The sequence below is a fragment of the Vulpes lagopus genome, chromosome 4 (genome assembly GCF_018345385.1).
Source record: "Vulpes lagopus strain Blue_001 chromosome 4, ASM1834538v1, whole genome shotgun sequence".
Classification (NCBI taxonomy): Eukaryota; Metazoa; Chordata; class Mammalia; order Carnivora; family Canidae; genus Vulpes; species Vulpes lagopus.
This window is the reverse complement of record NC_054827.1, coordinates 35,586,442-35,610,271: the sequence shown is the minus strand read 5'-3', so window position 1 is coordinate 35,610,271 and position 23,830 is coordinate 35,586,442. Positions and strand designations below refer to the sequence as shown.

Genomic DNA, 23,830 nt, shown 5'->3' with positions numbered 1-23,830 from the left:
TCAGTGTGTAACAGACGCATGAATGGGCACAGCATACTTCCTTCCAAATGGGGAGACTTGGAGTTCCGAGTCCTGATTTCTAGAGAAGGTTCTGGTGCCAACAGCCGTGTTCCACTTACAGTGAGTGGTACAATGAGTGAGTCGGACCCAGGTGCCAAGGCCTCTAAATGCTTACTCTTTGGACTTCTATGAAAAATGATTAATTAGCATCTATACATTTGTTTCTGGCACTCACTCTCTGACAGATACTGGAGGAAGAACTCTTTGGTTTATCAAATGGAACTTAAGGAGAAATCAAAAAGACAACTTTGGGAAGCAACAAGCAGGGCCCTCCTGCGTGATACAGGCCACATGTTAGAAACAGAGACTGGAGGGCCTCCCCCCAGTCTCCAGGTGTCTCCAGTGGGGCCACATCACCCACCTGCAGGCACCTGGGGCCGTGGAAGCTGGGGGGCCACAATGCTTGGTGCCCTGCTACTCAGTTCTGCCGGGGTGAGGGCACGTTTCTCCCAGTGATGATGGCCCCCTTGCGTTGACTGAGTTTGAAATCCCTGCTAGTTGGGGCTTGAGTTGCCTGAGATGGATTAGCAAGTGTTTATGTAGTTGAGGTCAATTATATACCATCTGAGCTACAAAAAAAATGAATTTGTTTGAGATCTCTGCTCCTTAAGTAGCAGAGGGACAGATGGACCCAGATGGAGTTTTCTCTGCTTTCTCCCATTTACCCTATTTGACGGAAGCTGTCAGGTGGGGCCTGTCCTGCCAGCTTCTCACTTGGGGCGTGGGGGGGGGGGCAGGAAGGGGTGCCAGTGGGGTCACGTGGGTGAGTCAGAGACCGTGCCTATGTTCCGGCCCCAGGACATCCGGGAGGAAGGAAGGAGACTGGCAGGGAGGCTGGCATCCTGAACAGAAGAAGCTTGAGAGACCTGAACCCAGTCTACCAATTGTCAAATACCCATAATGAATCTGGACAAGAAAATCTTGAAGTTCCAGTCACCTCTTCAGCACCTGCCTTGTTTCTTAGGCTCTGGTTTTTAGCTTTTTAAAAATTCTTTCTTTCTTTCTTTCTTTCTTTCTTTCTTTCTTTCTTTCTTTCTTTCTTTCCTTCCTTCCTTCCTGCCTCCCTTCTCTCTAGACAGGGATGCAGTGAGGGGCAGAGGGAGAAGGAAAGCGAGAATCTTAGGCAGCTCCACGCCCACCTCTGAGCCTGACACAAGATTTGATGAACCCAAGATTGTGACCTGAGCCAAAACCAAGACTTGGATGCTTAACTGAGCCACACAGGCACCCCTAAAAAATTGACTTTAAAACACTTGTGTACTTCCTTTTCTTCTAGTGTTTATTCTCTCTGGCTTTTGTCTCCTCTCTTATTTGAGGACATCCTTGCTCTTTATATTTTACTGATGGATATTTCAAATGTTCTTTTCTCATTGCTTCCTCTGCCGGATTTCCTTCTTATGTTCCCCCATTTACTTCCATATTTGTCTTCCCTCCCCTGCATGCATTATATAGTTCTTTGTATTGCCTCCAACCTCCTTACATATTTCTGCCCTTCCCTCTTTGCCTCTCATTCCTCTGTCCCCCGTGGCCCAGCTTTGAGTGAAGGGCACTGAGCCCGTGGCCTCTGTGAGCCTCCTTCCCCAGCGCCCCCCTCCCCATGTCACCCTGCCAAGTGACAGCTGGAAGTCCAGGGAAGGCCAGCTTGCCTGGCAGACCTTTCCATGTGTGTCCTGAGGAATGCTGCCTGTCTGTCAGCCGATGATAGAATGCTATGTCTGCAGGCAGCAGATTAGGTGTTGAGAAGTGGCTTCTTTATTCTTTTTCATGATTTTTTTTAAAAGATTTTATTTGCGTATTCATGAGAGACAGAGAGAGAGGTAGAGACATAAGCAGAGGGAGAAGTAGGCTCTCTGTAGGGAGCCTGATACGGGACTCGATCCCGGGACTCCGGGATCATGATCTGAGCCAATAGATTTTTTTTTTTTTTTTTTGTATGGAGAACAGGAAGGATTTTCCTCCTTGGGGTTTCGGATTATTTCAAGGTGTATAATGGGTCAGGCACACTCATGTGTGTTGTCTACCCCTTTGGGCTGTAAAGAAAGCCCACCCCAACCCGCACCCTTGTTAGTGTATGTTTAATGGTGACTTTACCTTTGACGGTCATGGTACTGTTGAAAGCCTGGCAGGAAACCTCCTCTACTTCCTTTCCCTGTGTGTTTCAGAAAGGGAATACGGCTCTGCACATTGCTGCCCTCGCTGGTCAGGATGAGGTGGTCCGGGAGCTGGTCAACTATGGTGCCAATGTCAATGCCCAGTCACAGGTAATGGCCCTCCCGGGTCCTGGGCCAGAGGGCATTGGCCTTCTTCTCCACTTGCATTTCTGTTATATTGTGAACACATGATCTAGATTAATCAGCATTGTGTCTCTAAGCAGCAATGGAGGCATCCCTTACTAGTTTTCCTGCTTCTAGTACACATTCTAGAATAATGGAGTTCATTATGGACCTCATCTTTGTTCAGTTAAACCAGCCATACAATGTATCTAGCTATGGCTTACTTGAGGAGAGAAACTGTGTTTCAGGGTGGGTGGGACATGAGGTGTTCAGAAGGGAGGAAGTGAGAATAGAGGGTGTGTGTGTGCAAGAGGCTGATTTCCACAGAGTGTCACCCTCACCTGGTCACCTTTTGTAATAATCCCACTAAAGCCATTTCAAAGATTTAGTGAGTTTTTATGATGGGAGATATTGGTGGGAATATGACCCTGTGGGGAGCTCAGTGAAAATAGGATGAAGAGAAAGTTGTCCTCAAGTTTAGAGGATTTTTGTACCAGGTTTAGCATCTCTGATTTTGTGGGTGAATGTTAATGACTTTTGCTCTTGGTTTACAGAAAGGCTTTACACCCCTGTACATGGCAGCACAAGAGAATCACTTGGAAGTGGTTAAGTTTTTACTGGAAAATGGAGCTAATCAGAATGTAGCCACAGAAGTAAGTGCCTTGGGCAAATGGCCTCACACTACTGGAGGTCCCTGGGTGCAGGATGCTGTTGGGGGCATGCATTGCCAGATGTGGCTTCAGCTACTTCCATGGAGTGCTCTCTGCCTTCTGGTCACAGCACTAATCCTGGGGCTGCCTGGCTCTGCAAGGGAGGAAGAGACAAAGTCATGGGTCTTGAGGAATGCCCAGATGCATACCAGAGAAATGACATCAGACTCAGTCTTGTCCTTCCCACGTTAAAGCAAAGGATCCTGCCATAAACCATGAGTCACTTCAGCTCTCATCCTGAGTTTTGTCATTGATGAAATGATGAAATTGAATGAGATAGAGCCAGAGCCTCTCTCGACAACTAACATCATCATACTGAGCAGTTATGGGACTTTGTTCTCATTCTGCTCCGCCAGTTCACGGGGTCCTGGGCCCCTCGGCACACAACCGAGATTAATGACTATAGCTCACAATCGAATTCTCAATGCCTGGCATAGTTTCTAGCATTTGGTAGGTGTTAATTATACTCATGAAACAAATGATGAATGGTCCTCTGCCATGTTGAAGGGGGAGAAGGTGGGTAGGACAAAAAACAGAAGGTAGCAAAAATCTCTCGGAGCACTCAGACGGGAAACTAGCTCCAAAGGAAAATTAATGGCTATAGGCCCTGTGAGATTGCGGAGAAAGGAAGCAAATCCAAGGAAGGCTATAGGGAGGAGGTGGCATTTAAATGGAGCTTGACAGACAAGGAAGTCTTTGAATTGTAAGAAAGTCGTTTTGGGCTGCGGGCCAGTCATAGATCCCTGAGGTGTGAAAGCAAGTGTCCTGCCCTAAGGATGGTGAGTGGTCGGATGGGGTGGAAGCCGATGGATCTTCCCTCCTCTCCTGTGGCCAGGACGGCTTCACCCCTCTGGCCGTGGCTCTGCAGCAGGGCCATGAGAACGTGGTGGCGCACCTCATCAACTACGGGACGAAGGGCAAGGTGCGCCTGCCTGCCCTGCACATCGCGGCACGCAACGACGACACCCGGACAGCTGCCGTGCTGCTGCAGAATGACCCCAACCCCGACGTGCTTTCCAAGGTGAGGGAGCCAGGCAGAGGACCGGGGCCACGCTAACACCTGGGTTGCGGAGCCGTGTGGGTGGGGTGACCCGACCATGCCCCAAGAACAGATTGAGATCAGAGATGGTACCAGCCATGCACACGGAGCGTCCCCAGCTCCCACGGTGCCTTCCAATTCCTGCCAATGACCGGGGGCAGCCACCGTGAACAGCCCCGCTTTGAGCCCCTCATGAATGCCAAGGGGAATGTGCTTGGTGTGGAGCAGGAGGTATTCTTGTTTCTCCTGGTAATCCAGAAAAGTCTCTAGGGCAGGCTGGGTCTCTGGTCAGAGTGACACTTTGGAACCCAGCAGGTTGTATTCTAGAATGCATCCCCCTCTTTCCCTGGCCAGCCCCTGGTGAAGGATGGGAGGTGTCCCCACGGGGAGATGAGAACGGAGAGGGTGCCCCAGGGCCTGGACTGATGAATTGAGGCACTGCTCATCCACTCTGTTAAGTTTGGGCTGGTAATTACTGCTCCTATAGTGAGAGTGGATCAGACTGAGCTGCTTACCTGGTCCCTCCACCCCATGGTTGCTGGGTTTCATCTGGAAGGCTGCCAACTGGATTGGGCACTGCCTCAGGTTATAGGACAGAATGATGACAGTGACGCACAAAGGGGTGAAACGGGCCGCCTTTGGCCAGCCAGCTGAGTCCCTATAGGGAGCTGAAACAATCACTAGCATTAAGACCATGGACCTCATAACACTTTTCATTCATTGATTAATACCTCTTCATGAAAAACCATTCGCATGAGCAGGCCCTGCAGAATGTGAGGTAATGCTTGTCCACAGTTTGACCACATGAACCTCAAAACAAAGAACGGGGGCCCCTCAGAGGTGGCACCCAGCTTTAAACAGGACTGGCCACAAAGCTTTTCTTGACTCCATCAGCAGACCTTCCCGTATCGCGTCCTTGGGCCCTGCTGACATTTCCACAATCCCTGTTCTTCTGAGGGGGAAATGGCAGTGTGCAGCTTGTGACATGTTGTCCCCTTCTGTTGTCCTGCAGACAGGATTCACCCCCCTCCACATCGCAGCTCACTATGAGAACCTCAATGTGGCCCAGCTACTCCTCAACAGGGGCGCCAGCGTTAACTTCACGCCACAGGTAAGGCACTTGAGCAGGTTCCACTCTCAGGCGGGGCTGGGGGCTTGTCTGGTCTCTGGGGCTTCTGCATCTCACGGGGACACCACCGATTTCCTCCTTATGACACCAGTGCCCGGGGTGAGACAGCCCTGCTGTCTATCAAGTCTCCTCATTGATGGGTTTCTAATCACCTGCCCATCAGTGTCCATTTGCCCATCCTCACTCGAGGAGGGAAGCCTGGAGGGCAGTCTGTTATGATGACTCAGGGAGATGGAGTTTGGACAGATTGCTGAGATTAACCATGATGCAGTCACGTCCTCACAGGTTTTGAAATCTTTCTTGAATGAGAAATGTCCTAACAGTAGGCTTAAAGTGGCTTCTTGTATTGCTGCCTCTGTAGGGGTGGGGCAGGGGGATCACAGGGCAGGGAGTGCATAACAGCTGCATTTGAAAGCAAGATGCCACCGCCTGACTGGTTCCTGTTCCTTCCCTCCAGAACGGCATCACGCCACTGCACATCGCCTCCCGCAGGGGGAACGTGATCATGGTGCGGCTCCTGCTGGACCGCGGGGCCCAGATAGAAACAAGGACCAAGGTGGGTACTGGTGAGCTCTGGGGCGAGGCCAGGGGAGGGAGTTCTGCCTTCCCGAACCCCTGAGGGGTCGGGGGCTCTCCATGACTGGCTAGTGACAGGCCTCCAGCATCACGGTGGGAGCCAGGAGGTAACAGGAGACAATCAGATATGCTGGAGTCGGGCTGGTGCTTAGGGAAGCATCCGCGCTTCTGTGGCTGCAATGATACTGTGGGCAGTCTTCCCTCCAGTGGCTCTAATAGCCGCCTTTGGGGCTTTTCGTTTGGACTCTGTCTTTTAAAGGATGAATTGACACCTCTCCACTGTGCAGCTCGGAATGGGCATGTGCGAATCTCCGAGATCCTGCTGGACCACGGGGCACCCATCCAAGCCAAAACCAAGGTTTGTGCTTCCCTTCTGTGAGGAGCATCCTTTCCGCAGGCTTCAGGCCAGGCCAACCCAGGATTACATCCCATCCCTGAAAAACAGAGGTGCTGATACTACTAGCTGAATCAGTGTGATGTGTACCCCAGTGCTTGTCACCCGGAAGACACTCAGTATAGCTCGAAATATCAGCTAGATCAGGCATGGTGAACCTTTTCCCTACAGGGCCAGGTAGTAAATATTTTTAGACTTCAAAAGCCATGATCTCTGTTGCAATGATTCAACTCTGCCATTGTAAGTAGGAAAGCAGCCATGGATAATATGCACACTAGCAGTCGTGTTCCAATAAAACTTTATTTACAAATGCAAGCAACAGGCCAGATTTGATCCACAGTCTATCATTTGCCTGCTACAGTTCTGCATTGACCCTCATGTCTTTTATCCTGACCCCAGAAGAGAGACCATCCAAGCACTCTGAGAAATCCTCAGACCCTGGGCCAGCCTGGAAAAGAAAACAGAATAGTTCTTCTCAAGGCCCATGAGGGGCTATAGCACAAAGGCCCCTCCTTCAGTTCTCGAGTCTTCCTGAGGCTGAAGCTATCAGACTGCCTGGTGCTGCCTGTATCTTGTCCAGGCTTTGTGCCCACTTCTTTGGGGTGAATTTAGAAGGGTGGCAAAATAGAGCAAGGGAGAAAGCAGGCCCCTTTCCAGGCACTCCAGAAGTTTTGTGTGAGTGATTGCAGATTGTTCATAACCATGAAAGCCAGTTTATTCCCTGATAAATTATCACGTGCATCTTCTAGAGAGCTATCTGTAATTTGGATCATGAGTCACAGCACCAAGCAGGCCTCTGTATGTGTGTGTGTGCGCGCGCACGCGTGTGCGGTGGTTGGGGTAAAGGTGGAGGTATTCTCTCTTCAACCTGCTTGTTTCGCATTTAAACCTCCATCCGTGGTGAGTTTCTGTGTGGCTTTGAGCATGTTCCTTATTCTTCTTGACACCTCTGTGTCCTCATCTGGACAGCTCTACCCCTCTCCCCTAGGGTTGTCCGGATGATCACATGAGATAGTATCATTGAAAGTACATTATAAAAGTAAAAAATCCTCAGATAAGTGAAGGTAGAATTGCTACTACGGATTACATTGTTCGATCAGGAAATTCTCAGCACAGGGGTCCTATATTTAAACTTACATAAATGTTCCTAAGTTGGTAATGATTTTACGTTATCCAGATTATTAGAATGGAGCTTAAAAAGATGGCCATGAAAATTCTTCACTGAAAACTTCCATCTTTTCAGTTGGGAAGTATGGTTTGAGCTTTGTAAAATTCTCCAAATGGCAACTGGCTACTAGTTTGCTAGGGCTGCTGTAGCAAAAGGCCACACACTGGGTGGCTTGAAGCGCAGAGGCCCTCGTTCTGGAGTTTTGGAGGCTGGAAACCTGAGATCAGTGTGAGCCAGGTTGGTACCTTTGGAGGCTGTGAGGGGGAATCTGCTCCAGGCCACTCTCTGGCTTCCAGGGTTGCCCACGATCTCTGGCATTCCTTGGCTTGTAGATGCATCAGCCTGACCGCTGCCTTTGTGGTCACACGGTACGGTCTCTGTGTGTGTCTGTGTCCAAACTTCCCTTTTCTATGAAGACAGCAGTGGTATTGGCTTAGGGCTCCCACTGAAGACCTCACTCTACCTAACTACGTCTGCAGTGACCTGATTTCCAAATAAGGTCAATGTTCCGAGTTCCTGGGGTTGGGACTTGAACTTGTAAATTTTCAAATGACACAATTCAACCCATAGCATGAATGCTGGCTGTCAAGCAGCCTTGATTGTGTGTCTCCCTTCCTGAAAATCTTCTTTTCACGGTCACTTTCTATAAGCTAACCCTCCCGGTCCTGAGCTCACAGACTATCATGATGCAGCTCCTGTATGCCAGGAGCCCATCACACCTGGGCCTCCTGCAGCTTTCACTGCAGAGATGAGCTCCCTGAGTTCCCGAGTGCTGGCTGCCTCTGTGCTACAGCACACACTGCTCCCTTCGCTGGGAGATTCTTCCCCTTTTGTCTTCCTAGAGAAGTCCCAGCTCCGGACCTCCTCTTAAAAGCCTTCTTTCCTCATCCTCCCTCCTGGAAACTCCACCCTCTCTGGACCTCTATGCTTAGGTCTTGCTTTTCCTGATGTTAGCATGCTGCAAGGCAACAATGTATCTATTTCCACCTCTTTGGCCCATCTGTCTAGAAGCTTCCTTCTACCAGGGATTATGTCTGTTCTCCTTTGTTTCCCTAGAGCTTAGCCCATACCTGGTGCTCTTTAATTGCTTAATAAATATTTGTTGAATTAATGTGTGAACTACTGAGTGAAGAATCTTCTGTTTTTAATGTTTGTTCATTTTTTAAGAAAATCTATACTAGCTACCTAGGAAGCAGTGAGGGTCCTTAACAAAGTTGTCTAAAATAATTCATTTTTGTTAGGGGCAAAGAACAGTAGGGTTTAGATCTGAGTTCCATGTTGTCATTCATTTGTTCAAAACCGCATGAATTAAGAATCACTGGGCATATGATGTGCACATATGGAGATTATGAGGCATCTCAGAGCTATGAGGCACAGTCACTGACCTTAAGACGCTGACAAGGAGAGAGGATACATGCACCTGACAAGTTAACTACAGAGACAATCCAGCAAATCTATGAGTAAGGTCTGAGTGAGTGGGACATATAAGAAAAGCCGACAGAAGTATAGGGTGGTCAGGGAAGGCTTCTCGGAAGAGGTGGGCCTGGCTGGAGCTGGCTTAGAGGATTTGATGAGATGGAAAGGAAAGTGTAGTCAGAGACCAGCATGAGCACAGGGGCCAGAGTGAACCAGGCTCACTCAGGAGCCACGTGGAAGCATCGTGCAGGGAAGAAGCAGGAAATGAGGCTGGAATCATCGCCTTGAATGTCCGTGTTCATTTCTTTTGCAACTGCTTGTTTTTCCCTCTCCTCCCAGAATGGCTTATCCCCAATTCACATGGCGGCTCAGGGAGACCACCTTGACTGTGTCCGACTTCTATTGCAATACAACGCAGAGATAGACGATATTACGCTGGACCATCTGACACCGCTCCACGTGGCAGCCCACTGTGGTCATCACAGAGTAGCCAAGGTTCTTTTGGATAAAGGAGCCAAACCAAATTCCAGAGCCCTGGTGAGTGAGAGGCTACCAGAGAAGGTGCCAGAGGGGCAGAGGCTAAGGGAAGTAGGACCAAAGCTGCGTGGCTGAGCCTGTTGGGAAGGGCACCACTCAGTGCTTGGGAGGACCCTCGAGACTCGGCCTGGAGAGTGGTGGGGCCTGCTAGGGCTGGGGGGCATGGCGGCCCACAGGCAGAGTGGTGGCCTTCGCACTCCCCACCACATCTAGCTGGGTGTCACCCTCTGTACTCCGATGGCAGGCTGAGTGAGAGCAGGGGTGGTCTGGGTGCAGGAGACCTCCATAAAAAGCAGTGTCCGTAGTATGTATGGGGGTTGGGACTGCTGCTCTGTCTAAGCCAACCCAGAGCTGAGGAACAATGATTTCTGGATTTTTTATCTGCTTTGGGGTGGGGAAGGGGGGCAGTGAGTGAAATGGCTAAGCTAAGAAGCATCCTTCCTCTGCTCATGGGCTTAGAGCTTTCATAGTGCTGGTGTAGAAGTGAGTTCTCACCTGAAGCAAATTCCCTCCGGGGAAGATGGCTCCTCTCTCTCTTGCCCCAGGCCAGGCAGTCCCAGGCAGTGCCGGGGATCTGGTGCAGCCCTTGACCCCCATCTCCTCTCTGCCCACTCCCAGAGGGGAGAAAATAAAAGGCAAGAGAGCTTCCAGGTCTTGCAAGGATGGCTTGAGAAGGCTTTCCTTGAGCTCTTGCCACGTGCCAGGGACCACTCTGGGCTAGCTGGGGGATTTCTTGATGTCAACACTGTTGACATTCTGGGTCTAATATTCCTTGTTGTGGGGGCCTGGCTTGTACCCAGTATGATGTTTAGCAGCATCATTGCCGCCGTCCCGCCCCTCCCCGCCCCCTGCACCTGTTAATATCCTCGCCCCCTGGTTGTGACAATCAACAGTGTCTCCAGACACTGCCAACTGTCCCTGGGTTGGGGTTGGACAAAATCCTGTCATCCCATTGTGAGATCCACTGCCTCCTGGAAAAACGGACAAAAACAAACAAAACCCCCTGCCCTTGTGGAGTTTACATATACAGCAGAGTTGCTAAAGCGAAATCTACTTTACTAAAAACGTCACATGGTTTCAAGGGAGCAGGAACATGACTTGCTTCACTAAAGTCCTCCTTATTGTCAATTTCCCCTTCAGGAAACTTGAAACTGCAGGCCCTTTTTGTGCATCCAAAATATGATTAAATTTTTAAAAAAGGTTTATAAATAGCTTGTTCAGGGACACTCTTGGTGCCCAAAGTGAGAGCCACCTGCCTCTCGGGTGCTTCGCTATAACCCTCGTTGCTCCCAGGCTGTGGCAGAGGCCGCCTTCGCGTCAGCAGGGTGGGCTGGGCGCCCCTCGGCTAGTGTGGTAAGTTCCTGCTTATCTGTCTCTCTATGTGTGGGGCTGCAGAACGGCTTTACTCCCTTACATATCGCCTGCAAGAAGAACCACATCCGAGTCATGGAGCTGCTACTGAAGACAGGAGCCTCCATTGATGCCGTCACGGAGGTAGGAGCACCCTGCAGGTGGGCTGATGGGCTCTGCCCGTGGACTTCCTCTGAAAGCTCTCTGGAGAGGTGCCCTCTATAGCTAAGTGAGGCTGCAGGGCTGTGTCTGTGGTATGCACATCCAGACTGCTTGAAGGAAGGAATTGGGTGACCAAGGCGAGGGAACACATGTGGAGTTTCAGGGAGCTCACCAAGATCAGATGGAAGTTGTTGAGTTGTAAAGCACACAGAATCACCCTGTGGTGATTTTTTTTCCTCCACCCATTTTCCTGGGTGCAAACCCATCTCATTTAACTCCCTTTGCTTGGAAAACCATTCTGGCACCCCTAGAAGCAAGAAAGCATTAGATTCATCTGACTCTCTCTTCCTTATAGGAGCAGGAAAGGCTCTTATGTTCTCATCCCTCTCTTGTGTGTTCCAGTCTGGCTTGACACCCCTCCACGTGGCCTCCTTCATGGGGCACCTACCCATCGTGAAGAACCTTCTGCAGCGGGGAGCATCGCCCAATGTCTCCAATGTGGTAAGACAGTGGGAAGAGCCAAGACTCTTTCCTCTGGATGCAGAGCTCAGAGGGGAGATGAGCTGCTGTTCCTAAGGTCACCTCTCTGGGGATAGAGCTAGAATTCTCAGAATGGGAGAACTACAGATTTGGGGAGATTGAGGGCATATATTGACTCTTTCCCAATTAAATTCACACATCTGCTCTGAGGTTTACTTTTAAGTATACTTAGAATGTGCACGTGTGTGTGTGCACGTGCGCGCGCGCGCACACACACACACACACACACACACACAGATGTCAGTAGGCTAAAGGCTTCGTGCTGGGACAGCTCCACCTCTTGGATGAAAACCCACCAAGTCTCTCCAGGCTGGCACTTTGGAGCTCTGTGTGTGTCCTTTTGGAAACTCAGCATATATTAACATTTCTATAATTCTGTTGTTTTACAGAAAGTGGAGACCCCGCTACACATGGCAGCCAGAGCAGGGCACACAGAAGTGGCCAAATATTTGCTCCAGAACAAAGCCAAAGTCAATGCCAAGGCCAAAGTGAGTTCTGGAGGCAGGAGGGATCCTGAGATGTAAGCAATTCAAGTGCAGTGAGGAGAAATCCATCTTTATTAGAAGCCCTGCTACAGTGCTGGTGGCACAGAGCTTCCTTGTCATTCCCATGGTGGTTGTATCAAACACTCAGATTCTGCTGTGCAGGGGCTGTGAGAAGGCCAGAGATATGTTTGCATCAGAGCCATGCTACTCATTAGGATAGCGGAAGTCCAAAGAACATGCTCGCTGGCAGGAGTTCTTTGGGCTGAAAGGGTTTCTTCATAGTGGTTACAGTCGTGGTGTGAGAGGCAACATTTTGGAGAATATGCTGCCAGTGAAAAGCAGTCAGGAATTACTTGATCTAAAACATAGAAGATTCCCCCTGGTTGTAAAAGTTATCCTAGAGGGATTGGATGAGTGAACAGTGAGAATTGCTACTGAATTTGCACTGTGATTGGCTCTGACCAAGCTTGGGCTCTCCTACCCTGCAGGTGACAGAGCTCTGTTTAGAGTTAGAACTGTGGTTTGCATTTGGGCCACACGGGGAGGCTGCCAGCTGAGCCCAGTAGCACAGAGACCCTTGCCTTGAACCCCTTCAGTATCAGGGGAGGAGGACCAAGGGTGGGAAGAAAAGTCATCTTTCCCCTTCAGCCGTTTGGACTTCCCCATGACCCCATCCCCAAACAGAAAGGCAAGCATCTGCTCAGACGTGACCTGGGAGACGAGAGCAAGCAGAGGGCACACTGAGTGCCTGTTACGTGCCGAACATAGTGTGAAACATTCTGTGCACATTGCCTGCTTGACCCTAACCAGAGCCCCATGAGGTGGATTATTGTCCCTGTTTTACAGATGGGAAGGCTGAGCCTTGAGGCAATTTAGTAGAAATAGCAGTAACTTGAGGTGTCGTTGTGGGGATTAAATGAGAGAGCATATTTGTTTCTGTAACTCAGAAACTTGATCTGAATCCCAGCTCTTTATCTTACTAGCTGCGTGACCTTGAGAAAGTCACTTACCCTCTTTGGGCCTCGCCTTTCTTCTCTGTGAAGTGAAGAGTTGAATTAAGAGCCCTTAGTATTCCCTGTTCTTTGTTTCCACCTTGGGTTCCAGGATGACCAGACCCCGCTGCACTGTGCAGCCCGCATCGGCCACACAAACATGGTGAAGCTCCTGCTAGAAAATAATGCGAATCCCAACCTGGCCACCACTGCTGGGCACACCCCCCTGCACATTGCAGCCCGAGAGGGCCAGGTGGAGACAGCCCTGGCCCTTCTGGAAAAGGAAGCATCGCAGGCATGCATGACCAAGGTACAGCCTTCTTCCATCGCTGGGCCTGGGGTGTGGGATGGCTGTTCCTGCCCAGTGCTCTGTGTTGCCCTGATGATGCTGAAAGCAGCGAGGAGGGCCAGCCATCCCAGACCAGCCACATCTATGAGTTCGATGTGTCATCCTTTCCCCAGAGAACTGTAGTTTCTCATCCACCCACCTGGCCTTCAGCCCTTTATCATGGAATGGCTATTAGCTCCGGACAAGTCAGGTTCTGGAACACAAGAAGGAGTAAGACTCAACCCTTGCCGTCAAACTAGCTGGTAGTCGAAGTGACCCTACAGGATGGCATCATGCCCTGTCACCAGAGGCGTGGTGGGCAAGTGGCGGAGGAATCCTGTTGATCCCCGGGGGCCTGGGGCTCTTGGAGGAATCAGAGATTGTGGTGTCCTTTATTGATTGGTGTCTCCCTGCCAGTTAAGGTGGGACACCGCCTTTGCCATGGGCCCATTCTCTGGGGGAGGACAGCCCTGATGACCCACGGTTCTGACGGCCTGTGTTTCTCCTCAGAAAGGATTTACCCCTCTCCATGTGGCAGCTAAGTATGGGAAGGTCAGGGTGGCAGAGCTGCTGCTGGGACGGGACGCACATCCAAATGCTGCTGGAAAAGTGAGTTTGAACTTCCCTCCATCTCTCAGTTTAGAGGCCAGAGCAAGGGATGTGCTTTGCCATCTGTGGATGGCATCCTTGCCTAGGCCTACTGTGTTCATCTCTCAGATGATGGGCAGCCATCCAGGGGAAGGGGCTCTGGGAAGACTCTGACAAAGGCCTTGTCCTCTTAGAAAAACCTGGTGGCCTTCTTGGAGCATGTGTGCATTAAGCTGCCCCACCGGGCCCTGCAGGAACTAGGAGGTGCCCTGGGGTCTGGCTTTGTTATGCTCTTGAGTGACTTCAGATCGAAATTGGGTTTGGAAGGACTTCTAACCAGATCGTGCCTGTATAAAAGAAGGGTTGCAGATCCCAAAGTGGTGCTGCTGCCAGCCAAAGGCGTGGCTCATATAAAGCCGGTCAAGTGAAGGCTGCTGTCTTTATCCACCTTGCCCCTGCAGAATGGCTTGACCCCCCTGCACGTGGCCGTCCATCACAACCACCTGGACATCGTCAGGCTGCTGCTGCCCCGGGGTGGCTCCCCTCACAGCCCCGCTTGGGTAAGCCTACCTCACTCCACACACCGGGGCTCCGGCCCCAGACCCATGCAGTGCAGGCCGAGGCCCCTGCAAGGCGGCCAGCTCCTGCAGGAAGCTCCTGGCTGTGCCAGGAGCAGCGAAAGGGTTTTCATGTTTTGCTTTTATTTTTACCTCAGAAATCTCGCCTCACTTACACAAATGTTCCCTGCAGTAATTGCTACTATTTGGAGACCAGGAGTAGGGTGGGAAGTGGTAACACATCTCAGCAACAGGTCACCTCACAGAGCAGGAATGATTGGGTTTACACGACAAATGTGTTCCCCACACTACTGTTCTGTCAGTTGGCTTGTCAAAGGTCAATGTGTCCGGGAGCCTCAGGAAGCAGTGAGCCTCGTTCTCGGTTCTGACTCCACGTGGTGCTGGTGGCATAAGGGCCGCACTTCTGAGAAATATTCAGGGTCGAGGGTGAACCTGCATAACCTTGAAGCAAGGGGTCTGTTTCAAATGTGAGTAGTCACACCCAAATGTATTTCTTTTACGAGTTCAGAGTTTTAAATCATGGTATGGTTTTGGGGTTTTTTTTAAGATTTTTATTTATTTATTTGAGAGGGGGGTGAGAGCATGAGTGTGTTCACAAGTGAGAGGAGGGGCAGAGGCAGAGGGAGAAGCAGGGTCCCCGCTGAGCAGGGAACCCCACGCAGGGCTCTGTCCCAGGACCCTGGGCCATGACCTGAGCCAAAGACAGACGCTTCACTGACTGAGCCACCCAGGGGCCCCACACATCGTGGGGTTATTTAACAGGGTGCACCCATATATATTACATGGGGGACATTGCAGTCCAGTAGGGCAGCCCCTGAAATACACTGCTCTGTGTAGCATATTCGCTGCCTCTCAAGTTGACAGGGCTGCTTATATAAGATCAGACTTTGGGGGTGAAGGGAACTAGGACAAGCTGGACACGAGGATCATTTGGGGGTACAGCCTACTTCATGTGGGGCCAGAGAGTGTGCAGTGTTTGTCTGTGAGGGAGGGGACTGATGGCCACACAGGAGAGGGCAAGGAGGCAGGGGGCAGTGCTCTGACGCAAGGACACACGAGTCAGGGAAAATCAGAGCAGGCCTTGGGTGCCTCTTCCCTCCTCAGAGTGGATGCTCATCTGACTTTCCCAGCATCACTGCCGTAGACACGCCGCATCTCCCAGACACCTCTGTCTCCTTGGGCTCCTGTGCCCGTTGTTGTAGCAAGCCCACGTCACTGTGTCGATGAGCATGCAGCCCTGCTAAGATGTGACTTACTCCTGCCTCTAAAAATAAAAAGCTGGACTCCCCACCTCCTCACTCCCCTCCTTATATAAAAGAAATCGGAGCCAGGTTCATGGTATTTAAAGAGAGCCTTATCCAAGTACAAACCTTGTACAGATGGGGTTTGTTTCCATGGCAAAAATAGTTTCCCAAGTCGTCTGGCAATTTTGTAGAATTTCACATGTAAATCTCTCAGCATCCAAACCAAACCCTCCCCCTTCTAATTTTGATGCTAATGTTGTTTTAACATTTAGGCAGATTTCTCTCCAGCATCCATCCTTTTGGATGAGCTCATCTCCCTGGGGAAAAAGACCTTCTCTGTGGCCCCCAGCCCTCCCTAACCTTTCTGCCTAGCTGTCCCCTGTCCTTATCACCTACAACAGGTCATTCCTTCCCTTCGATGCCCCTCTTTGCAAAGCACGGAAGGGTAGTCCCTGTTCTGAGACCGCCAGCTGCTCCTGTATGTCAGTTTTAACCAAGGGTCACCTGACCTGAGCTGCCTCCAAAGCAACTGTGCCCTTTGCCAGGACGGGGTGCTGATTTTGCCAGTGTGCACATCCACTGCTGCCCAAATGACCCAGACTCCTGATCGTACTTCCATGGGTATACTTCAGCTTGCTCCGGTTACTGCCGTTGTCTATTAAAAGAAGTCCTAATAATCATTGCTTTCATGTTGTGAATACCTACCTGCTCCAGGCACGGGCTAGGGGTGCAAGTGCCTCATCCCAGTTCCTCTCAGGCATGTCCTCGGATACTCATCTCATGGAGAGTGAGTTCCTTTGTGGAAGCCTCCAGATCATAGGCTTTACCTAGAAAGCCACACCTCTTTCTTTGCTTTCCGTTGATATGCTACAAACATTATTTTGTTTAGTGAATTATTATAATCAAAACATTGATCTCGTTAAAGAGGCAGAGGACTGACTCCATATCCCCACATTCCTGGCAGGGCACGTGTCCCCTTATATCACCTGCCCTGGCCTGCCAGCCCAGGGGGACCCCCAGACCCATTGCACAGGGAAAGAAGTGGCCTCTGATACTCTTCCCTCATGAAATGTTGGGGTGGGGGAGAGTGGTTCTTACTGCAGATAAGGGCCTTCCAGTTCTGTGAGCTGCCTGCTTGAATCCTAGCTTTCGTGGTAACAGAGCACCTCCTAGAGAGTGGTCTGTTAATGCTCAAACACAGAGAACAGGGGTGAGGAGAGGCACAGGACATTTGCTGGCTCTGTGGATCCTTGAGAACTGTCTCCAAATGGACAGATTTGGTTGGGTGGTTGGTTGGTTGGTTGGTTGGTTTGTTGACTTTAATGGCTCTCCTAGGTAATGCCAGCTTTGCTTAGTGGGTGCCCAGCAGGCCAAGAACCAGGCCTCACCCTCTCTTGTCCCCTCCAAAGACTTAATATTAAGGCGTATGCTCATACTGTCCACTCAGCATTCTTATAACCAGGCTCCTGGCGGTGTCTTCTGTTTCAGAATGGCTACACCCCTTTGCACATTGCTGCCAAGCAGAACCAGATGGAGGTGGCCCGCAGTCTGCTGCAGTATGGGGGCTCAGCGAATGCAGAGTCAGTGCAAGGTGTGACACCCCTTCACCTGGCTGCCCAGGAGGGTCATGCAGAGATGGTGGCTCTGCTACTTTCGAAACAAGCCAATGGCAATCTGGGGAACAAGGTAAACGTGGCTTGCTTCTCCAGCTTTGCCCTGTAGTCTTGGAATGTTTTAGTAGAAGCTAACTAGATATTCTATCTGAATATTGAGCACCTGCTGGGTGCTCAGTTTCTGAGTCGAGTGGTGTGTGTGTGTGTGTGTATAATCCTTACAACAGTCTTGAATCGATTTTATCTCAGTTTTATGAATGAATAAACAGGATCAGAAAGGTTGCTTATTCCCAGGTTGTGTGGCCCTGACCTTATCTGATGCCTTTTCTAAATAGATTGTCTCAAGGATCTGCAAAAAGATCAATATTAATATCCATAGTACACTTCCTCAAATATAGGCCAGTGTCTACTTTCAGGAATGTAGTAAGTAACTTGGTACCGAATATACTTTTTCTGTGAGAGAGTATTTTTAAACGCCCACCCATATGCTAAACTAGCAGTTCCCAATCCTGGGACTATTGGTGGAGGAGTATGTGTCCTTCCAAGACCGTACACCACGTTTTGGAGGGATAGGCACATGGACATTTTTCTAGGCGAGGTCTTCATCATTTTTCTCAGTTTCTCAAAGGAATGCATGACCCAAGAAAGACTAAGAATCACTTATTTTTTTAAATAATAGTTTTATTGAAATATAATTGACATACAATAAAATTCATCCTTTTGAACTGTAATATTTGGCGGTTTTTAGGACATTTCATTTTTTAAATAATAGTTTTATTGAAATGTAATTGACATACAATAAAATTCATACTTTTGAACTGTACTATTTGGATGTTTTTAGGATATTTCAGAATCAGGCCACCATCACCACTGTCGAATTGCAGAATATTTTCATCACCCCACAAAGAAACCCTATCCCATTAGCAGCCACTCCCCATTTCCCTTAAACCTCCCAGTCCCTACCAACCATTAATCTACTATCTCTTGGAATTGGCCTATTCAGGACATTTCAGATAATAGAAGCAATACAAAGAGCCACTTCTTTAGATGATAAAGGAACTGTTTCTGAAAGGCAAGCATTTGAAGAGTAATCAGATCTGTTAAAAGCCTGTAGCTCCGTTGGTTCTTTTTTGCCCAGGTTTGAGCAGGTGACCCCCGGAGGGGAACCGTTAGGGCAGGGCCGTTCTATTGGATTGGATTCTTGGTTTCTTCTCTGGGCCATGTCAAGCAGGCTCTATGAGGAGCGGTGGGGATGACGGTGATTCTCTGTACTGGAGACATCCCCACTCGTCCACCACCTCAGAGGATGAGTTACCGTGTTCTCCCAAGAATCAGGCATGGCAGCCAGAGGCTGGCAACTGCGGTAGTACTGTCCAGCCCTACCTTCCCACCCCACTTGCTCAGGCCTGGCCAGGAGGCCTGTTGCTCATGGGCCTCTGGGCAGCCACCAGGAGAGTGCAGAAGGCCAAGGAGGGAGAGTGGCATCCCTGGAGAGGGGACAGGCCCTGCCCCTGCCTCTGACCACAGATGGTCATGGCTCTGTCTATCCCGTAGTTAGGGGATAGGGAGTGTATTGAGTAGGGTACTGGGGAAAGAAGACTTCTCTGACATTTTGGTGCGAGTGGGCACATATCATCAGACCACACCTCTGGGGCATCTTCCCCTCCTGAGGAAGGGGTGCTGAGAACTCCCGGAAGATGATGTTTTCATTCCCAGCAGGATCGTCCATCCCCTGACAGAGTGGCATGGGCTGCGAGGTGCTAGTCATGTGCTACATTTAAATGACATGTTGTGCTTTCCAGCGTGTTTTCCTCTGTTTTCTCAAGTGAACCTTTACAAGATAGGTCAGCGATAACCTCTTTTTCTGGATAAGGAAAGCAGGGTCTGAAAGTTCATCTCGCATCAGGGAAGTTGGGAATGTCATAAATGGAAAGTTCCATAAAGTTTATCTAGTTCAGAGATCAGCAGACTAGGGCCCGTGGGCCAAAACCGGCCCACCACTTGTCTGTGCCAGTAAAGTTTTATTGGAACATAGCTGTGCCTGTTTGTTTCCATGCTGGCCACAGCTGCTTTCTCACTCTAACAGGCAGAGCTGGGTAGTTGTGACAGAGACACAAGTCTCAAGTATTGATTGGTCCTTCGTAGAAAACGTTGCTGACCTCTAGTTTAGCTAACCCACCTCGTTTTTTTAGATAAGGATATAGAGGCCCAGGGCCAGAAGCACTGTGTCCAAGGTCACACAGCTCTTGGGTAGCTGTACGGCCGGGTCGGTCTCCCTAAACCTCAGTGCTCTTGCACTGTGGCCTGGGATTCTTTACTGGATACAAGGTGATGAACTTCTTTTTCTTTCCAGAGTGGACTCACCCCCCTCCATCTGGTAGCACAAGAAGGCCACGTTCCAGTGGCAGACGTGCTTATCAAACATGGTGTCACAGTGGATGCCACCACACGGGTAAGGCAGGCAGCTGGTGCTTGTGTCCACGTGGGCTTGTCCTCCTTCCTCCCCCTTCTCCTCTGTGTGTATGTACCCCTTGTCCCACCCAAGACCTGCTTTCCTCATGCTTCAGAGGCAGGCTCATCCATGGAGCTTTGAAACCCCAAGGGCTTCGCAGGGCATTCTTCTCTGCCACTTCCTGGGGGTGGTGATGGGGATTGAAGACACCAATCTCATTATCTTACTTTCTAGGGAGAACTTGGAAAAGTTTGCTAGACCTTTGAACCTCTATAGTGAGAAATGAGGAGGAACATTTAATCATGATTCTATCCATCAGATATGTCAAAAGGTCAGGCTTGCATGGATTCACTTGAAGATCCAGCCCCTTTTATTCCAGCAATTAGCTAAATTCAGTTCAACTTTCTTTGAACCACTTCTGTGTGCAGGGAGCTCCGTGGGGTTGTTGAGGGGCACAGCACATGGGGTGGGATGTGCCCAGAGGAGGGGAGGGGACAGAAGGAGGCTGGGAGGGAACGTGAGGTGAGACACCTGTGAAAAAGAGGTGCCGCTGCCCCCACAGAGTGCAAAGCGGGGAGAGGGTGTTTCTATTTGGTGAAAGGAGGAAGCTTCATGGCACAACTGGCATTTCATGCCTTTTACCACCTGGCAGTTGTATTAAAAGGAATAGACAAAGTGACACCCCGCCAGCCCCCATCCGTTCCAGAGTTCCACAGGAACACCAGTCAACCATGTCATGTTAAAGTGTCTTTGAGAAAAATCTAGCAACTGTTTTATCCCCAACTGTCTGCAGCTTCACCAGGAATCTACTTAAAACCCAACAACATTCTGGATCTGTGAGGCTTTTGGGGACCTGCTTAGATCTTTTGGGGTCCTGTGTGAGGGAGACCCTAGACTGAATTAGAATTCAGGGTCCCAGAGCCATACTGTTGCTTGAGGTACAGCCTGCAGGGTCTGTCTCAAGATGGTTTCTGGGACCTGGCATCAGCTCCCCGAGGACATTCAGGACCAAAGTGCCCAGAGAACCTGGCCTTGTCTGTCTTCAGGGAAGCACCCAACCATTTAGCAGAACGAATTCCTTGAAAATGAGCTCCCTTGCACCCAAACTCCAATCAATCTGTAAATACCCCAAACCTGATTGTTTCAGGCAATGACTAGTTCATATGAATTCTATTCTATCACAACTCAGTAACCCGGATGGATTTTGTGGGGTTTTTAGACAGTGGAGTTTCCCCTTTCTAGTGGAAGTAAGTGTGCTCTTGCCGGGTGGGCAGCCACCTCCATGCAGCTGGGTGTTCCCGTCGGAGCTCCCTTCCCAGTGGACGTGTGGATGGTGGCTCTCTTCCTGTGGACTGGTCTTCCCCGGCTTCTGTTACCTGTGGCTGCCCAGCTTTGCCTGCCACCTGCTCACACCTCTTCTTCTCTGCCCCTCCCTCTATGTGCTGTCTCCAAATGTGGATCTGCCCACTTAGACCTCTTCTTGGGGCTCAGTGTCAGTTTTCCCATCACCTCCTTGACCTCATCTCCTCTTGGACCTCACAGGCATCTCAAACTTCATTTGTCTGAAACCTGGCCCTGGCCCTGTTCCTTCCCAGGCCAGTGGTGTCCAGCGGCAGCAGCAGCACAGCTCACACCTTGTAGCTGCTGCCAGCCTTCCAAAGGGCTTCCCAGGCCGTCCTCCCACTAAGCAGCCGTTGTAAGGATCACAGTCAGGCCCAGCCATCATGGCTCTGGGGATGCCCGGCAGCCCTCCTCTCACTTGTTCTCACTTCTTGCTTTCCAGATGGGTTACACTCCGCTCCATGTGGCCAGTCATTATGGAAATATCAAGCTGGTGAAGTTTCTGCTACAGCACCAGGCAGATGTCAATGCCAAGACTAAGGTGTGGGAGCACTTGAGAGCTGACCTGTATACTTCTTAAGTACCAAATTAGGGTGCAGTCAGGGTTACTCTGGGTGTGCCTCAGGCTCTGCCAGTTTTAAGCTTTGATTCCAGGGGAGGAAATGGGTAAACTACATTACTTTGTGTGTTGTGCATAGAAGGCAGACAGGCCATGTAATTGTGGGGAGTTGTTTCTCTCATAGCTAGCTAATCTGCCAAAATGTCACTTCACTTTACAGCAAGGATACAGTCCCTTGCACCAGGCGGCCCAACAAGGACATACAGATATCGTGACCCTGCTTCTCAAAAATGGTGCTTCCCCAAATGAGGTCAGCTCGGTAAGTACACATCAGAAAACCACTCTCATGGGCAGCCCTGGGAGACCCTCATTAACCAGGAGGCTCTGTCTCTCCTTGCTGCTCATCTGGGGCCTGGACAGGCTGTAGGACCTTAAAGTCACAGCTGCATCAGCAGCATGGGTGTATGATGATCAGTTTTTCTTTCTGGTAAACTGTAAGTTAGCCTTTTTAAAAAAAAAGATTTTATTTATTTATTTAAGAGAGAGAGCTCATGCATGAGCAGTGTCAGGGGCAGAGGCAAGGGAGAGGGAGAAGCAGACTCCCTGCTGAGCAGGAGCCCGATGTGGGCTGGATCCCAGGACCCCAGGATCATGACCTGAGCCAAAGGCAGATGCTTAACCAACTGAGCCACCCAGGCGCCCCTGTAGGTTATCCTTTTAAGTACCATTTACTCTCTCCCTTTTATCTTTGTTTAAACGTCACCTTTGAAACTCTTTCTATATATGTGAAGCTTTCAGTATAGTGCAAGTGAGCACAAGCAAACGTCTCAAGTGATTCATGCTATTTCAGGGCTTCAGGGTTGTCTTTAGCAACGTAATCATTATTGAGTGGGGTGTCCTCATCTGACAATGAGCAGGTTTTACTAGATCTTCTCCATGGCCACTTCCAGCTCTGAAAGCATGTGAACCTTTGCCTATATACGTGGCTGCTACACTTACAACTGTGGTTGGAGCTGAATCTGTCCAGGGCTCAGGGCACATCCTGGACCTGGAGAACGTAAAAGAAAAATAAAGCCTCAATATCCATTTACTTGCTCATAGTTCTGTCTTTTCAAATCGGAGCAGAAAATATGCCCGTCCCCTGTTTCTGCTGATTGTGATTGCTGATTGGCCTAAACAGTTCATTGAATTGTGTATGGATTATTTTAACTGTTTTAACCCTAAGTAATCAGCAGCCAAAGAACTGGTGTTGGGAGCAGTGAGCAGTATTGCTTGCTACTTTCACCTTCCAGAATTGCATATGGTGCCTTCCTGACCCATTCCTTCCAGTTGGTCTGGTTCCCTCTTGGTGGTTCTTGATGTGTCCTGGCAAGATTCCCCCGTTCTCATTTCAAAACTCCTGCACTCAGTGCTACAGATTTAAAGCATCACTGTCTTATTCTCTCCCATGCCCCATCTTTATAAGCTTCCTTTGCTAACACCTGTCTGGGTTTACACAGGTGGAGAGGTCTTGCTCTGGGTCCTGAGGTGCAGCATGTCCACCAAGAGCCTTCTAAACCATTAGAATGTGAGCTTGGTCTGTGTGAAAGGGGCAGTGCTTTCTCCCAGAGTCCATTCTCCTGTCTGATCTCACCCTCTGCCTGCTGTTTTTCCAGAATGGAACCACACCTCTAGCAATAGCCAAGCGCTTAGGCTACATTTCTGTAACAGACGTGCTCAAGGTTGTCACGGATGAGCCCAGTTTTGTGGTAAGTCAGCTTCTGCGCTACACCCGCGATCCCAGACATACACAGCCTGACAGCCAGGGCATCCCTCTGGGTTACTGCGGGGTGAGGAGCGCATTCTGGGGTGCCTGGAAGGAAGCACCACCCATTGCAGAGCCGGCCCGGGACAGTGCCCGTTCCTCAGTCACACGGAGCTGCACTGCCACCTACTGGCAAGACGAGTTTAGGGCTGTGCTTGGACCCAAGGGGGCAGAGACTGCCGCCTATTTCTTCCCTTGCCAGACATCAGCTCTCAGGTGGAGGGCCTCTCAGCTTTGATTCTCTTCCTGTAAGACAAACCTCCTTTCTCACCTCCTTCCCGTCTCCACAGTCATAGCTAGGTAACCTCCAGATCAGTGGAAGGGCCCACCAATCTATTTGGGTTGAATTCTCTGCTTTTTCTCAATGTAGTTAACCAGTGACAAGCACCGACTGAGTTTCCCTGAGACAGTTGATGAGATCCTGGATGTCTCGGAAGATGAAGGTAAAGCCTGGGATTCACAAAAACATGGGGGCAAGTCAGACAGCAGGGA

General features: G+C 50.0%; 1 protein-coding gene across 12 annotated transcripts in view; it reads left to right on the top strand.

Annotated features, from left to right (window-relative positions):
• The window catches only part of ANK1 (ankyrin 1), a 213,350-nt gene that overhangs the window by 143,177 nt on the left and 46,343 nt on the right, over positions 1-23,830 (top strand). For all 12 annotated transcript variants that reach the window (XM_041752230.1, XM_041752229.1, XM_041752223.1 and 9 more), the window contains exons 4-22: positions 2,223-2,321; positions 2,888-2,986; positions 3,879-4,064; positions 5,095-5,193; positions 5,669-5,767; positions 6,047-6,145; positions 9,105-9,302; positions 10,698-10,796; positions 11,217-11,315; positions 11,744-11,842; positions 12,944-13,141; positions 13,670-13,768; positions 14,209-14,307; positions 17,058-17,255; positions 19,536-19,634; positions 21,418-21,516; positions 21,755-21,853; positions 23,190-23,282; positions 23,709-23,781. In XM_041752230.1, coding sequence (XP_041608164.1) covers positions 2,223-2,321; positions 2,888-2,986; positions 3,879-4,064; positions 5,095-5,193; positions 5,669-5,767; positions 6,047-6,145; positions 9,105-9,302; positions 10,698-10,796; positions 11,217-11,315; positions 11,744-11,842; positions 12,944-13,141; positions 13,670-13,768; positions 14,209-14,307; positions 17,058-17,255; positions 19,536-19,634; positions 21,418-21,516; positions 21,755-21,853; positions 23,190-23,282; positions 23,709-23,781 — 2,233 coding nt within the window. The remainder of the gene's footprint in view (positions 1-2,222; positions 2,322-2,887; positions 2,987-3,878; positions 4,065-5,094; positions 5,194-5,668; positions 5,768-6,046; positions 6,146-9,104; positions 9,303-10,697; positions 10,797-11,216; positions 11,316-11,743; positions 11,843-12,943; positions 13,142-13,669; positions 13,769-14,208; positions 14,308-17,057; positions 17,256-19,535; positions 19,635-21,417; positions 21,517-21,754; positions 21,854-23,189; positions 23,283-23,708; positions 23,782-23,830) is intronic.